Source organism: Amborella trichopoda, chromosome 12 (assembly GCF_054954075.1).
Source record: "Amborella trichopoda isolate Santa Cruz 75 chromosome 12, AtrichopodaSantaCruz75HAP2 v2.0, whole genome shotgun sequence".
In the NCBI taxonomy this organism is placed as follows: Eukaryota; Viridiplantae; Streptophyta; class Magnoliopsida; order Amborellales; family Amborellaceae; genus Amborella; species Amborella trichopoda.
In genome coordinates, this window is record NC_142347.1 from 36,855,445 (window position 1) to 36,871,583 (window position 16,139).

General features: G+C 37.9%; 1 protein-coding gene across 1 annotated transcript in view; it reads left to right on the forward strand.

Moving 5' to 3' along the window:
• LOC18421828 (Translation elongation factor EF1A/initiation factor IF2gamma family protein) overlaps positions 1-16,139 on the forward strand; it is a 61,808-nt gene that overhangs the window by 15,566 nt on the left and 30,103 nt on the right. The window contains exons 7-16 of the mRNA XM_006826645.4: positions 3,639-3,701; positions 3,800-3,954; positions 4,039-4,103; positions 8,790-8,940; positions 11,359-11,464; positions 11,557-11,692; positions 12,724-12,788; positions 12,949-13,113; positions 13,204-13,276; positions 13,367-13,449. Coding sequence (XP_006826708.1) covers positions 3,639-3,701; positions 3,800-3,954; positions 4,039-4,103; positions 8,790-8,940; positions 11,359-11,464; positions 11,557-11,692; positions 12,724-12,788; positions 12,949-13,113; positions 13,204-13,276; positions 13,367-13,440 — 1,053 coding nt within the window. The 3' untranslated portion in view covers positions 13,441-13,449. The remainder of the gene's footprint in view (positions 1-3,638; positions 3,702-3,799; positions 3,955-4,038; positions 4,104-8,789; positions 8,941-11,358; positions 11,465-11,556; positions 11,693-12,723; positions 12,789-12,948; positions 13,114-13,203; positions 13,277-13,366; positions 13,450-16,139) is intronic.

Consider the following 16,139-nt stretch of genomic DNA (forward strand, 5'->3'; position numbering starts at 1 on the left):
CGGTAATTTGGGAATAGAAAGAGGTGAGGATAGGAGACGGAGAGAGCGTATGGAAATAGAGCAGAGAGAGTGAAGAGAAGACAGGTAGGGTAGAGAGAGAGAGAGGTGGAGGAAGAGTGAGTTGGGTGGAGAGAGGAGAGAGATAGAAGAAGGGGGAGGGGCGAGAGAGAAGAAGTGAGAGGATGTTGGAGGGGAAAACAGAGAGGGGATGGTGGGGAGAGGAGAGAGAGAGAAAGGAGGATGGAGAGACCATCGAGTGAGCAAAATTTGAGATGTGTGAACCGCGAGAGTTGTGGAGGAGGGAGAAGACTTCAGAGAGTAAGATCACTGAAGTAGGCATCCCACGTACTGGGGCTCTATTCGGAAACCAAAAAATAAAAGACTGAGAAACATTGAAAAAGTTACAACTGGAAATAAGTGGTTCGATTATGGCTCTGTTTTTTGCCATTGAATCAGCCATCTAGTTTACCTCTGGCCAAGTGTGCGGGAGTCGGCTTGAAGGGGCATGTATACGTCTATGTCATTGTAATATCAAAATGTTTCATATGTCTGTCATTGCAATATTATAATGCTGAATAATTTTTTGCTTTGATGTCTTTGTGATTCGTGTACCTGGTTATAGATGGCTTGGTGCACATCGGGTCTTCGAGATTAATCTCGGAATTGCATTGATTTTCTTCATGACCAATAAAGATACCTCCTGAAGCAGAGGATATCATATATTTGGTCAAGAGTTAGAAAGGAACCAAAATGGAACAGAAAATGCTTACACGTCCTTCCTATGTGGGAAACATAGGACATCATTTTTCCTATGCTCCTCCCAAATGGAGGCTTGAGAGGATCGTCAGGGAGTTCCATCTTTGTTGTTCCTACTCTTGTAGGATTTATCTTGTGATAATGCAAGTCTTAATTTATGTCAGTCTTGCACAAATCTATTCCTAGCAACTGAACTAGTCATACTGGAGAAAAGAACATCCATAAATTGTGATGAAGGCATTCTGAAAGTTTCAGTTTGGCTTTGCGGGTCAAGCAGGTCCCTGCATCCTCTAATTTGGGTAATTTAGTTCATGCATGACAACAAATGTGTAGTGGGCTTTCTTTTCCTATTCCCATTTATAAAGGTTACATCTTTTTAGTGCCATTCAGACATTGTACGGTTGTCATTTAAGGGGAATGTGTCAGTTTAATGATGAACGTCGGTAGAAGCTGTTTAGTTTGAATTATAGTTCCTATTAATATAGTGTAGCTGCTTTCCCTTTTTGTTGTCTTGCCATTTCTGGGGACTATTCATGTTTATCTCCTTGGAACATTGTATATCTGCATAGAGGTATTCCCAATACTACTACATATCTGCGTAGAGGTATTCCCAATACATTGCTGGGTGTTTTGCATAATGATACTTTTGTTGGTACTTTGATGGCTTGCTGTGGCTTTTTCATTTGTTTGTGTGCCTTTGTCTTTGTGTATTTTAAGTTTATGATATGAATGTTTTAGTCTTTTAGATTGTGACAGTTTTAATTCTTGGATGCATTGCCTTTTCTACCCTTTGAAAAAACGGCTCATGTTTCTTGCATTGTAACCCTGAAAGGCTTCGTATTGTGGTCTTCGTAATGTGACTTAGCACTAGACTGCATCAACTGATGCACCTTCTAACCAATTTCTAAAGATTATCGTAGTCCCTATATCTTTTTAGTCTGTGATGAATGTTCACTCTTTGGTGTATTTGGTTGATGGTTCCACTTGATATAAAAAACATGGCTTCACTCTGTGCTACCAACAAATCTTTCAACCTAACATGCTTCATGCAGTAAGTTACAGATCCTTAGTGTAAACATCTCTTTCAGTTTGTCTGTAGCCTTTGCTAAGGTACTGGCATATCAGAAGCATGCGGTCTCTTCGAAAGTGAAGATACAAATCATATAAGTTGAATAGTAGGGTCTCCTTTCAAATGATAGCTTATTTTTGGATGGTTTTTCTCTTTTGGTCGAGTCATGTGACTCCTGCTTGTGTTTCAGTAACATAGAGCTCTTCAAGGTTGACAGCTTTAGCATACTGCTAACAGAGCTAGGAATTGTCCAAGTTCTTTTAAGTACATTTTTGATGCCATCGAAAATTCCTACTAAGTCAGTAAATACTACATGGTACCTCCGAGCTGCATTTTGCTTTCTTTATATGACTATTTCTTTTCAGGGCTGCTATTCTCTCCTATGCTTTTGCTAGTCCCACCCAAGAACATGGGTTCCAGTACCAGTTGCTTGTTTATTTTATTCCAATCCATTTTTTGGGGAGGAAGAGTTAAATAAAGAATTCGTAGAATGGCAGACATTTCTTTTTTTCTCTTTTGATCGGGTCACGTGGCTCCTGCTTGTCATTGAGTAACAGAAAGCTCTCTTCAAGGTTGACAGCTTTGGCATATCGTTAATAGAGCTAGGAATTGTCCAAGCTCTTTTAAGTACATTTTTCATACCATCCAAAATTCCTACTAAGTTAGCAGTACTACATGGTACCTCCGAGCTGCATCTTGCTTTCATTATATGACTATTTCTTTTCAGGGCTGCTATTATCTCATATGCTTTTGCTAGTCCCACTCAAGAACGTGGGTTGCAGTTCCAGCTGCATGTTTATTATATTCCAATCCATTTTTTGGGGAGGAAGAGTTAAAAAAAGAGTTGGTCGAATAGCAGACGTTTCTTTTTTTCCTTAATCAAGAATATGAGTGGTTTTTTTTGTTTTGTTTTTGGGTGAGTCAGTGGGGAGAGGGCCCCTACCCTTTGTAGGAATTGAGCCTAGGACGTAGCATTGCAAATCATCAAGTGCTAACAGAATATGAGTGGTTTAGAATACGGTGATTCTACTTTTCAAAATTGTATCTTAATACGTAATGGACTTTATTCACTTCTTTGCTTATTGCTCTTTTATTCAGTTGTAAAGCAGACATGTAACTTGTCTGCAACTCTGCTCTGTAAACCTGAGACCTGTTAGACTTGTTCAGGAATAGAGAAACCAATTGGACTTTATGTTACATTTGAAATTGGCTTTCTTGTTTTGACTGCTTTTGCCATCTTTTCCTTTCAGTTATACCCTGGTTTTGTCCAGAACTAACCACAAGGTCATATGATTTTTAATTGTTCTTATTTTTGGTCAATTTTGTTTGAGTGCAGATGGACTAGGGATTATCTCAGCAAATCATTATGATTATGACTTTTTCTTGATATTATCTATTAAATAGAGAATGCATCTTCATTCCTCAGACCATTATATGCTGTATATTTAACATGAGGTTCTCCCTATTTTAGGGATATGCTCCTTTTTATCTGCTAGGATTTCACATGGGAGTGTCTTTTAGTACAATTTTTTTGAATTGATAAACAGTATCTTTCTGTCCATTGAAATAAAAAAAAGGGGAACACAACTAGACATTTGCTTTCTGAATGCATGGTGCTCTTGAGCTCACTTTATTGTAATTGTGTGGGCCTTTATCATGTTGCTTCCATAATTATACTAAGTTTATTTCTGCATCTCAAAGAGCTCAGTTTATTGTAATTGTGTGGGCCTTTATCATGTTGCTTCCATAATTATACTAAGTTTATTTCTGCATCTCAAAAGTCATGTATGAATTATGTATGAATCAATTTCAGGGACACAAAAGTTATGTTCCAAATATGATAAGTGGTGCATCCCAAGCAGATATTGGAGTTCTGGTATGCATAAGCTATTCATCTCATTCTGTTAACATCTCTTGTGACACGTCATGTGGGAGTATCTCGGTTAACTTGAAGACATTGGTATTGGTTCTTAGGTCATATCGGCCCGCAAAGGTGAGTTTGAAACTGGATATGAAAGAGGAGGGCAAACACGGGAGCATGTTCAACTCGCTAAGACATTGGGGGTTTCTAAATTGCTAGTTGTTGTTAATAAGATGGATGATCCAACAGTGAATTGGTCCAAGGAAAGGTGCGTGGTGTGGATTTTTTTGGTTTCTTACTATTTCAGTAGTCTTAGAACTACACTTAAATTTATGAACAATACTTTTCACAGGTATAGTGAAATAGAGTCAAAGATGACACCATTTCTAAAATCTTCGGGCTACAACGTGAAGAAAGGTAGTTGCAGGATCTTATGCCCTTTGGATTTCCCTTCGGTTTAATGTAGGGTTCTTCTCTTTATTTCTTTATGATTTATGATGAAACTTGCAGAATTTTGCATGAGACCTCATTAAGATGCTGCCTTCAATGGGAATATCTATGTGGGAACACACTCTAAACTCAATTCTGAAGGGATAGCTTGTGACCTTGTCTGCTCGCTTGCCTTGTTGGTGGTGGCACTATTGACATGATTGATCCCCACATTGCTGGTCGTAAGGCCTTTTTCCCATTTGGCATCACGCTGGCTGGGTTTTCCTTTTCCTTTATTGTTTTTTTAATCCGTTTGCCTGCTCCTATGGTTGTCTGCTTGTCTCCCCCAAGTGACTTCAATGGACAGGAGCTAGGAGATTGAGTAGTCTCTATTGGTGGCTGCCTATCTCTTAGTTGCTAGGCCCTAGACTGTACGCTGGACACTTTAACCCAAGCTGTGGGTCCTACTGGGGACCTTGTGTTGGGTTCAGTCACTTCCCCGCTCAGAAAATGTTGGAAGACCAAAATACAATACTATTGATCAATAGAAGGGTGAGAAATGTTTTCAGGGGTTAGGTAAATCTGCTCCAGAAGCTCTCTCATGGATCATTTTGTAAGCTCTAGGAATATTCAATTGCCTGTTCTTTGTTTTTTTGGAAATTATGCATTTCCTAAAGAGTTCACATGTTCAAAATGACTACCCTTTTTGGGATTTCATGCTTCTCCATTATTCCCAGAAGATCGAGATGGATGTCTTATGGTCATTTTGGTCCTTTCTCAGGACTTCTGAAGACCTATTCAAATTTAAAGCTCGTCTTGTATTTTTTATTTCCCATGAGTGTTAAATTGATGGATTCAGGAAGCATGGTGTTATTCTTGATCCAAAAGATAAACTTATGGAAAATAGAGAACTTTGTAGGAGCTGGGAGGACAGGTAATGTAGGGTTTCTGACAGGTAACAGCTGTTTGCTCGCTACTGCCGTAACCTTGTTGGATAAAAGGGTTTTTAGATGTTGTTAGTTGGCATTGAACCTACATAAAATGAGTTAAGAATGCAATAAAGAGGCCATTGTGCGTACATGTGAGATTGGGATTGTGTAATAATTTCCCAAGATGAAGATGCACTACTGGACAATGGTTATGTAGGCACTGGTGCCAATACAAGTGGGTGGTACTTAAGAAAGACCTTACTGTATGAGTGTCATGGATGTACCTTTTCCTGTTATGGAAGCCATAATGAAGAAGGTAAAAGGAAAGTAGTTTCTACTGAGATTTGGTATGAAAAGAGGATTTAGATCAACTATACCATTACATGTTGATGGGGTTTTATTGAGAGGAATGGTTTTCAATACTAGTCAATAGGCTGCTTTGGGTGGTGAAGGGATAAGGGTCCCCAACATTTCACGAGTTGGGGGATTGGCTCTTGAAGAAGTGTATATAGTTGAGGAGATTTAAAATATGCATAAAAAAGCATTGGCAATAGTTAGATTCTGGTTATGTGCCCTGATAACTAGTGTTCTCTACATCTTGCAAATGTGATTCAGTTGCCTAGCAGAAGAATAACGAGGAACTGGGATTTCATTATTTAATAATCAGACTGGTGTGAAATGATGATCATGAAGATAAGAACAGAATCTTGAGAATATAGGAATGGGGACCTTTCTCGTGGACACATGATTCCTACATGTTTCACTGGTGCACTCAAAGCAAGATGTCTACCCTGGTTGCATCATCACTGCAACTATGCTCTGTAGTATATATGCACCATATCTGATCCTAAATTACGTTTTAGCTTACAACTCAAGAATCCTGACTCTAGAGTGTTCTGTACCTCTGAGAAAAAATGTATTATATATGACATATTTATAGCAGTATATCATATGTCTGTCCTCATCAACAGTGGTGATGAGCTTTGTTCCAGTTTAAATTCCACTGTTGTTTGTTAGAGGAACTCTCGGCCTATTGGAATAGAAGGATTTTTTATGCCCTGCTCTGTTCTCACTGACTATCTTCCTCCAATAAGGCTAGATTCTCAGGTAGGGTTCATCTTTCTTTACCGGAAACTCCTCCATCCCTTAGTTCTTTGAATATGTGGCTCTCCTCCATCGTCAGTTAATGAGACCAGTAAACAAAAATTTGCCCGCCTGGCTGCCTAGGGGGCAATCCCTATTAGGAAATATGCTAGGGCTCCCGCCTAGGCACCCTATTGATACAGGCTGTTGGCCAACGGCAATTGCACTTCCAGGAGGGGGAGGGGGGGTTTTTGGGGGTATTTTAGCCGCTGGAAACTCTTTTCTGCTAATTTTCTCCATGAGAACACTCTCAAGTACAAGATATTGAGATCTTCTTGAAGATTGAAAAAGACATCACACTATTTGATTTATTGCGGAATGAAAATGTATCCAATCTGAAACTTTTTGAGACTTGAAGTGTTTCCACCATAGGTTTTTCAACAACCAAAGATCACTGATTAAAGTCAAGTTCGATTTGATTTTGCGAGGTGAGTTTGTTTCATTTCTTGTTTTAGGGTTTGGTGATATTCATAAATTATAAAATTTGGATTTTATTTGCTTTTTTTTTCTCCTTCAATTTGGTTATTTTTATTTATTTATAATAAGAGTTGCCGATATATTAAGTAATACTAAATTATGTTCTGCAAAAAACCATGAGATGTTGGTGGCGGCATCCCACATGTCGGGTGCTCAGAAGCTTACAATAACAAGGAAAAAGGGTGAGAGAGATGGAAGATAATGGTGCAAAGAGAGGACAGAGATAGTAAGGGGTGAGAGAGAGGAACTTAGATAAAGGAGAGATAGAAAATGAGGTGAGAGGAAGAGTAGCAGTAGAGAGATGGAGAGAGAGAGATAGAAATTGGGGCAGAGAGATAGATGAAGGGTAAGAACTGAGGGAGGAAGAGTGTGATGGGAGAAGAGATAGATATAAAAGAAGAAGGTGGTTGGGAGAGAGTGTTCGGGATTGAAGAGAGGGGAGGGAGATATAAAATAAAATAGAATAGGAGGAGCAAAGATAGAGAAAGTGGAGGGAGAGAGAGAAAAACTACACTTGGATGGATGTGGATGCTAGAATGGCCCCTTGTGTTGTGGGCGAATCAGCTGCTGAGTTTATCGCTCATGAGTTTATCTCTCACTAACTATGATGGAAGTCGACTTGAAGTGGTCTTTGTAAATGAGCAATATGGTTGAAAATTTGGGCTAGTCTCCAGGCAGTTATGATGTGTCCTTTGCCGTGATATAACATTTGTGGACTTCGCCTCTACAAGCAAATGATTCTCCCTACCAGATTGAATCTCTTGAGAGCTTAGAGGATAGCAATGACTTTGGTCTAGTTGGAATCGCCAAATCCAATATGGGTGGAGAATGATTCAGAGGTGGTCCCTTCCAAATCCATGAAAATTCCACCCACACCGAATTGGCCCGGGTTTCCAGGGGAGCATCCATTTATATTGACCTTGATGGTTCCTTGAGGAGGAGGGGTCCGTACATTGGATTGTGAGATTTTGGTTCTTTGGATATCCTTCCAATTGTTTAATGCGTTTTTTTCCCTGCATTTTTGGCTTTTGATTACTGGCACTTATTGAGTGTGGGTTTCATTTTGAATTTTTTGACATTTTATTGAGATTGGCTAACTCAATCCTGAAATAATGTCAATAAACTCAAGCATGCTATGTTTTCTTCTACTTTATTAGTCCTTAGATTATCCAAAGATTGAAAATGGGCAATAATTTTTTTTTATTTATTTATTGCGTCTTCTTAATTTTTTGGGTGATTTATTTTTATTTGCTATTAGTGACTTCTATTGTTGCACAAGGATGAATTTTGTGCAATTTTCACTAATTTAAAGTTTTACTCATTCAATTTCAAGTTTCTAAGTTACATATGTCTGTTGAACTGCACAAGAAAATAGCACGCACAGAAAACTGTGAAAATACATTGAATCAGGGGGCTAGTAACCTACAGAGACCCCCAGAAGGGTGCTGCCTCCCAAAGTCTCTCTTTTCCTCTCTTCTGTGGTAGCCTGCCCAGGTATCTGGGTGTTGCATTGGTGGCCAAATCTGCCTTCTTGAACACGAATGAGGACAGATGTTGGAGGGCTGGTCGATGTACCTATACCAGGCACAACATGTATTGGATATGGGCGCGAGATCTAGTTCATACATGAGGAAAACTGATGCGATGTCCTCTAGTCGTGGCACGGCATCATAATTTATTGCTATTCACAAATATAAAATAGGTTTGATGTGTTATACTTCTAATTGTGGCACAGCATGATAATTTATTGCTATTTCACATATATAAATGAGGTTCAATATTCTATCGGGTATAAGAAAGCAAATGTCCTTCTTTCCGTACTTAAATAATACAATTAACATTTGTTATTGTTATGGGCTTTGTGTTCGTTCTTAGTATTTTTTTTTTCTCTAATGTTCAGTATTATGTAGTCAGCATCATCTTGAACTAAATTTTATGACTAAGAAATAATAAAAAACATGTTCTAATAAGTCTATGTTTTCGGAAATCATGAGCAATTCTCTTTAGACTTTGGAGATAATTTGGTTGCTTTAGGGACATATTTAAACTGATTCGTCTTCTTGCTGTCTTTTTCATGTGGAGCTGTTTTGAAATCAATCTCTGAAACCCTTAATGGATTTTGCAGATTGTCAGTTTCTTCCATTATCTGGTCTATTGGGTTCTAACATGAAAACTAGGATATCAAGTGATGTATGTAACTGGTGGAAAGGTCCGTGTTTGTTTGAGGCCTTGGATTCCATTGAGGTTCCTCTACGGGATCCTAAAGGTCCTCTCAGGTGGGCAGTGCACTCAATACTCCTTGCATTATCTGTATGATCTTATTGTTCTCATAATTGATTTTATCTATATATGGTTGAGTTTATGATCTTATTGTTCTCATTATTGATTTCATCTATATATGGTTGATTTTAATGTAATTGTCTTCTATGCCCCGTATGACTTTTATGTCTTTCCAAATGCAGTATTAAATTGACATTCTAAAAGTTAATGGAAGCTTCAATGGTTTCTTCCATGTTTGCTTATGGGCGAACAAGTTATTTGTCTCAAGTGTATTTTTGAGTTTTTGACTAGAGAATAGGAAAGACGAGCCATAAATTGTTAGATTCTCCCCATAAAGACCAAAAGATTCCATTCATTTCAGAGAAGCTCTGTCCCACCATGCGTTGGAAACAAGCCGTTGCAGGGAAGGCACCTGCTTGGTTTGGTGTGTTGGAGCTCGCTGTACCTAACCTATTGAAATGGTCTCACTGGCATAGGCCTACGTGCTTGCTGAGAGATCAGCAACCCCTGTTGTCATAGAGACGCATGAAATGTAGGGCTGTCGGAGTGGCATGTTGAAATCTTACGGAAAAAAAGCGTGCGTGACATTATATGTATTGTGAAGATAAGGTTTAGATCATGTTATAACCTGGTTGGTATCCTATGCATAGACAAATAATTTATTTTTCTCCTCTCCATGTTGTGTTGAACGGTCCTTCGCAACCCTTCCTATTTTTATGGGGACAATTTGTGAGGATCAATTGTGTAGGAGTTCTTGGCTTGATTTTAATGTTTTATCTTCTATGGGATCCATTTTTTTCATGCATATTAGTTAGCTACATGCCTACCCCTTCATACTAGTTACACTCTGCTTCTTATTCTCGTATAAATATCATGTATGTTAAAGGTCTTTTCCTTTATTAATCACCAAGTGTTTCAGAAATATCTGACACTCTGCCCATTATTCTCGTATAAATATCATGCATGCTAAAGGTCTTTTCCTTTATGAATCATCAAGTGTTTCAGAAATTTTGATCTGGATTGGAATTGCCTAATTTGGGTTGGGATCTGTAGGTCCTTGGTCCGATCTCCTTATGGAATCGGAAATCGGCCCAATATGGATTTAATCACCTCGTTTTGTCAGTGAAGTAGGCGATTTGATTGGGGAATCGCCGATGCTTCTGTGTACTTTTTTTTTGGCTCTTTTTTGCATAATAGGTTGCAATCTGCCATATTCGATTTTTCTTTTCTCACTTATCTTCCCTGAACTTGTCTTTATTTGTTCTTTTTTTGAGTCCACTACAAGATTTGGAACACTATCTTTTGATCCCAACCCCTTCTCGATGAAATTGGAAGTTCAAAAGTTGGGGTGTATTTGCTTAATCCTCTACGTTCGATCTCTCCCTCATTTCTCCTAATTTTGTTTTTAATTTTAAATACATGATTACTAGGTGTACTGTAAATCAAATCTTCCATTTTTGAATGGATTTTGGGGAGACTTGGAATCAAGTCTCTGGCATATTAGAGCCTACTCTTGGATAAGATTTGAATCAGCTTTGTAGCCGGTTGATTTGAGACAAAAACTCTGTTCCAAGTTCAAAGGATATTTTAAGTTCTATCAAATGTTTGATTGATTGCGTTTAAATAATAGCGGTTTTTTATGTCTATCAAAATGTTCTCTTATTTGCTGGGTCATAACTTAGAGAGAACAGAATGGAAAATTTAAAGTTACATTTAAAAAAAGTAATAATTTACAGTTTGATATTTATCATGGATGTTTAAAGTTTGATGTTTATCGTGCTTAAATTAACAGTTCGATATTTATCAAACTTCTTTTGAGAGTAAGTTTTGAAATGATGAACAAAAATGATTTGTAGTAGTGATATTTTACATTTTGTTTTTTATTTTTTTGCCCGTGGTCACCCAAATTGGGTGATCCAGATCAGAATCGCTGATCTGAATTGGTCTAGTGAAGGACTGATTCAAACGAGCTGTCCATTTTTTGAAACACTGGAATCAACACTTGTTGATTAATTAGCTCTGTTATTTCCACTCTTAATTTCTGGATATTCATAGCAACCTTTACTTGAAACCATGAAACTTTGGAATTGGAGGTATCTCCTGGCACATTATATGCTTTGCATTTTTTATAGAAATAGTATTCATAAACCTTCTTTTACTTGGATTCTTTAGAATATAACATTTTCCCAAGTATTGTTTACAAAGAATTATGACTAGCTGCTTGAGTGACTGTTTCTTCAGTATCAATTTTGTTTGGATTTTACGATTTAAATTTTCTGGATATGTTGTGCGATCAGTTTGCTCGGTTACTCTTTGCTGTGTAATTCATAATGCTCATTGGCATGATCTACTATAGACTGTTCGTTATGATGGAAAAATGATGACTGCTTTTACATGATCATATTTGTTTCCAGGATACCGATAATTGACAAATTTAAAGACATGGGAACAGTAATTATGGGCAAAATTGAGTCTGGCAGCATCTGTGAGGGTGATAACTTATTGATTATGCCCAATAAGGTTGCATCTATTTCCTGTTATATTGTCTATTTTTTGTAGCTTCTTTCATTTGAACTATGAAGAGAATGACTAGGTTTTCCACTGATTGACAGGCTCAAGTCAAAGTGCTTGCTATTTTTTGTGATGAAAATAGAGTAAGAAGTGCAGGGCCTGGTGAAAATGTCCGTGTTAGATTATCAGGCATTGAGGAAGAGGATATATTGGCGGGGTTTGTCCTTTCAAGTGTTGGTATGTTCATGGCCATATATTTATGTATCTATGGTTCAAGCTTTGCATTTCCCTTTCTTCTTTCATCAAGGTGGTGGCAGGCTATGATGCACGGGTACTTGAATATTCATAATGTACCAATGTCATATTTTGTCATGCTGATGCTCGTTACTTCTCAGATACTTGTAGATATAAAATGACAAATAAAGATTATAATGTGAAGAAAACATAATATGTTTGAGAGAAGTGAAGAAAACATAATATTATGCAGTGTGGTGTGGTATTTATATGCATCAGTAACAAGATGCATAAATCCACACATGTTATAGAAGATGTAATGCATATTTTGATAGGGTAAATCTTAGGTTTAGAAGGCTAAAATTACAAGCCTATGATTGGTTGAACCTTCCATTTTCCTAAAGACTGTTGGAACAAATCTATATACAATCTATAGTGAATATGAGAATCTGAGAAGACTTCATGATAGATCATTGTTGGAATGGTTGGTCCTGCAAGATTTAGCCGAGTCAAGTCGAATAGTCCTAGGTGACTTGAACAAGTCTGTCCAATCCAAGAATGCAAAGTGGTTGTTTGACTTAGACTTGATAATCGAGTGCCAGATTTATCCGACTAGGTGTGTCCATTTTTTTATCCAGTCCATTGTACATATTTGTATCATTTAATTTAGTTTGTGTTTGAGCATGTGAGCATCATGTGTCTCATGCCTGCATGTGTGTCTCATGCACCCTCAAGTGGCTGTCAATGTTTTTTTCATATTCAATTAAAAAGTATTTGTTTTCAGATATTCTCGACACCCTTGTGTTGATGGATGAGAAAGCGTATCCTTGGTCTTGTCATCTTGAAGCACGTTTTTGAGATAATTGCAGTATTGATTGAATGAATACGACAATTAGTCTGAATCTCTCTATCAACAAGCATGTCTATGGAAATAGGTGTTTTTTTGTTTCTATATGCAACTTATGTTGCTAATTAACTAAGGGCATCTTCCATGACCTGTGTTACTGAGAAGTTTGTTCTTGGTGGTGATACAGCGAAGCCAATATCTGCAGTTTTTGAATTCGATGCCCAGTTACAAATCTTGGAGTTGCTTGACAATGTGTGTAGGAGATCTTTTACCTTTCGAACTTCTACATAACCTTTTATTTTCCTTTTTTTTAATGAGTTTTCCTTCATGTAAAGCTCAAATCTATTTGCGTTATGGAAGCCATGTCTTTATTGCAATGCTTGGAAATTATTCTTATTGTTTGAAATGTCAGGCTATTTTCACTGCGGGTTACAAGGCAATATTACACATTCATTCAGTGGTTGAAGAGTGTGAGATTGTTGAGCTGTTGCAACAAATCGATCCAAAAACAAGAAAGCCGATGAAAAAGAAAGTACTATTTGTGAAAAATGGAGCAATCATAGTTTGCCGTATTCAGGTCTGGCCCTCTCTAGATTTTATGGTTTGGCAATATGTCTCTAGTCAACTATTTTCCTAATGCATTCTCCTGTATGTGTTTCATGTGTAGGTGAATAACATGATTTGTGTTGAGAAGTTCTCTGATTTTCCCCAGCTTGGGAGGTTTACCCTTCGTTCTGAAGGTAAGACTGCTCTGGAAAAACATATGGCCCACATGGAAACGAGTCCACTTATTTTTTGGTATTGGGAATGATGATGTTACTATGTTTCAGGGAAAACTATTGCGGTTGGCAAAGTTATTGATCTTCCTAGTTCAGGAAGTTCAACTTCTTCTGCAGTTGTCTAGGCCTAAAAGGTATGCAATATGCTCATCTTGGTGTTATGGCTAGTTTGATATATTGGTCAACACACCAAATTAAGGCTTTGTTAATCTACTTATGGTTTGTTTCTTGATATATTATTGCATCTGGTGTCTTGAAGTTGATGGGTAACCTCTCACATACCACTTTCAATTGCACTCTTATTTTCATAATGCCATAATACAAACCAAGGGTTTAAAAAACGGATCGGTGCCCCAGATCAGGCACCCCAAAAACCCATCCTGATCGGTGAATCGGCAATTCAGATCGGGAATTGGTCGAATTGGTCGGATTCAGCCTTAAAAAAATCCAAAAAAATTATTAAAATTCATTATAAATGTTGTTTTTTAGGAACCAATAAGAAATGGGGGGTTACTCCATTAAGAACTTTCACTTTTTTGCATCAATGTGCAAATATTGAGATGTTTTTTCTCTGTATGAACTACTGTTAACTATTAAATTTACATCATACAAAAGGAGAAGCATAGAATTATTATGGATGAAGTATATTATCATACATGAACTACAATAAAACATACAATTCGTAAAATACGACCTAATACCGTATTTTTTACTGAATGGCACCTAGTGAGGGTGCTTTTAGTCCTACACTTTTTGCAAACTTTTACTGTTTTAGTAATACAATGTTAACAGTTCTAAAAAAAAAACGACCTAATACCAAAATGAAAGATGATGTCACTCTTCATCTTGGTCACGCTGGTGCACAATTCATTGACTCGATCTAGGAACGAATCATCCAAATTAATGGGCACTTGACTATGCTCAAATCCTTGTCTTTCTTCATCTTGGTTATGCTGGTGCACAATTCATTGACTCGATCTACGAACGAATCATCCAAATTAATGGGCATTTGACTATGCTCAAATCCTTGAGTGTTAGTGTTTTGTTGCGCTCCTAATCCAAAATCCCTGAAGCTTGTCCATCCTTCATGCTCACCTACACTGTCGTGCTCGCCCCTACCGTCTTGCTGTTGGGATTCGGTCTTTGAATAATTTGGTTGGAATAGGGTGGCCTCAGAATCATCATCTCTTATTTTCCCTTATACCCCCTTCCCACTCTCTCTTATTAGGTGCAACACCACCGACATCTCCAACAAATTGTGGATATGTTGGCGGATTGCTTCCTCTTTCACGCTGCTCATCACCTTCTTCATGATCTTCCTCATCGATAGCCTCAAGGAACGTTCTCTTGTATAACACTTACTCCTTTTCCTCTATTACCCATTGTTTTGCTGTTGTCTGTGACAAATATTGTATCTAAGTCTATTGGCCCGTAGTCTTCAAGCCTCCTTCTTATTTGTCGCTCTCAGAGGTTTAGGTTGTAATAAATGTAGACTAGCTTATGAAGCTTCTCTGAAGCGAGTCGATTCCTCTTAGCAGTGTGCAACCATTGGAACGTACTCCGGTTTTGCTCACACCCAGTAGCAGAACTTGTCTGGGAGAGCACCTTGATTGCTATCCTCCTTAAGTGAGGTGCATCACTGCCATATATCTTCCACCATTCAGTTGGATTACAATGCAAAAAGCATTGTAATGGCAAGAACAATTCATAAGATTAAAGATATGAAAGAACAAAATATTAGTTAAGGGGTAACTTGGATCCATCTTAGTTCTAGAATTCCTTACACGCCTAGTTCCAAATGATCCTACAACATCCCTATACGTAGAAAGCTAAAGAAAAATATTTCGTTTTAGTACATTAGTTATTCCTCACAAATATAACAACTCCATGAAGCTCTTACACGAATATTAAATCTTACCTCTTGTATTGCCGCCACCTAGTTTCGATGGCTTCTCTCCAGCTCGACAATAATGTATCTGACCCTTTCCATAATCTTTTGGGGATGGTTAGGTGTCAAATAAAAAAAAAAATTGGTTGAATTGGGTGGCTCAATTTGGTGTCCCACCTTCTTTTTATAATCTCGATCATTTTACTAGTAAAACCACGCTTCTCCCCAATAGTTGATTTGGCCCTCTCGATACCAAAACCTTATATCTGTGACCATGCCCGCCACTTTTAGCCCATTTTTGGACTTCGAGAGGCGGTTGTTGGACCACTCTTCGCTGGTAAACAATCTCTTCAAGGCATCTTGGGATTCTCGAATGGAGTCTACATCCAAGTAATCTGTCGCAAAGCGGGTTATGGCAGGCTTAATTATCTCTTTTTTGTCAGATTGTTCTCTGAACAAAAATAAGATTTTAGAGTGGTTATATATAAATCTTGACACGAACCTTGCTGCCTCTAAAGTCTCCTTCACAATTTTGATATCGCTGATCTCCTCTAACATAAGATCGATGTTGTGTGCAGCACATGGGGCCCATATTAAATGCTTCCTCTTATCCATCAACTTGTTGCTTGCAGAAACACAACCACTCGCATTGTCTGTAATAAACTGGACCACATGCTTATCTCCCACCTCAACTATTTGGTCATATAGTCGTATCAAGATGTTTGCATCCTTCTTTTTCCCTGATACGTCTTTGCTAGACAAGAAGGCTATACCTTTTGGGCAATAGGCCAAGAAGTTAAAGTATTCATTCTTGCTAACTTAAATGACCAACCATCACTCATGAGAGTAATGCTTGTTCTTGGCCAACCCTGTTTATAGTCTTCAATCCAATTCCTAACTTCCTCCACCTTTTCATCCAAGATCGGCCCACTGAGC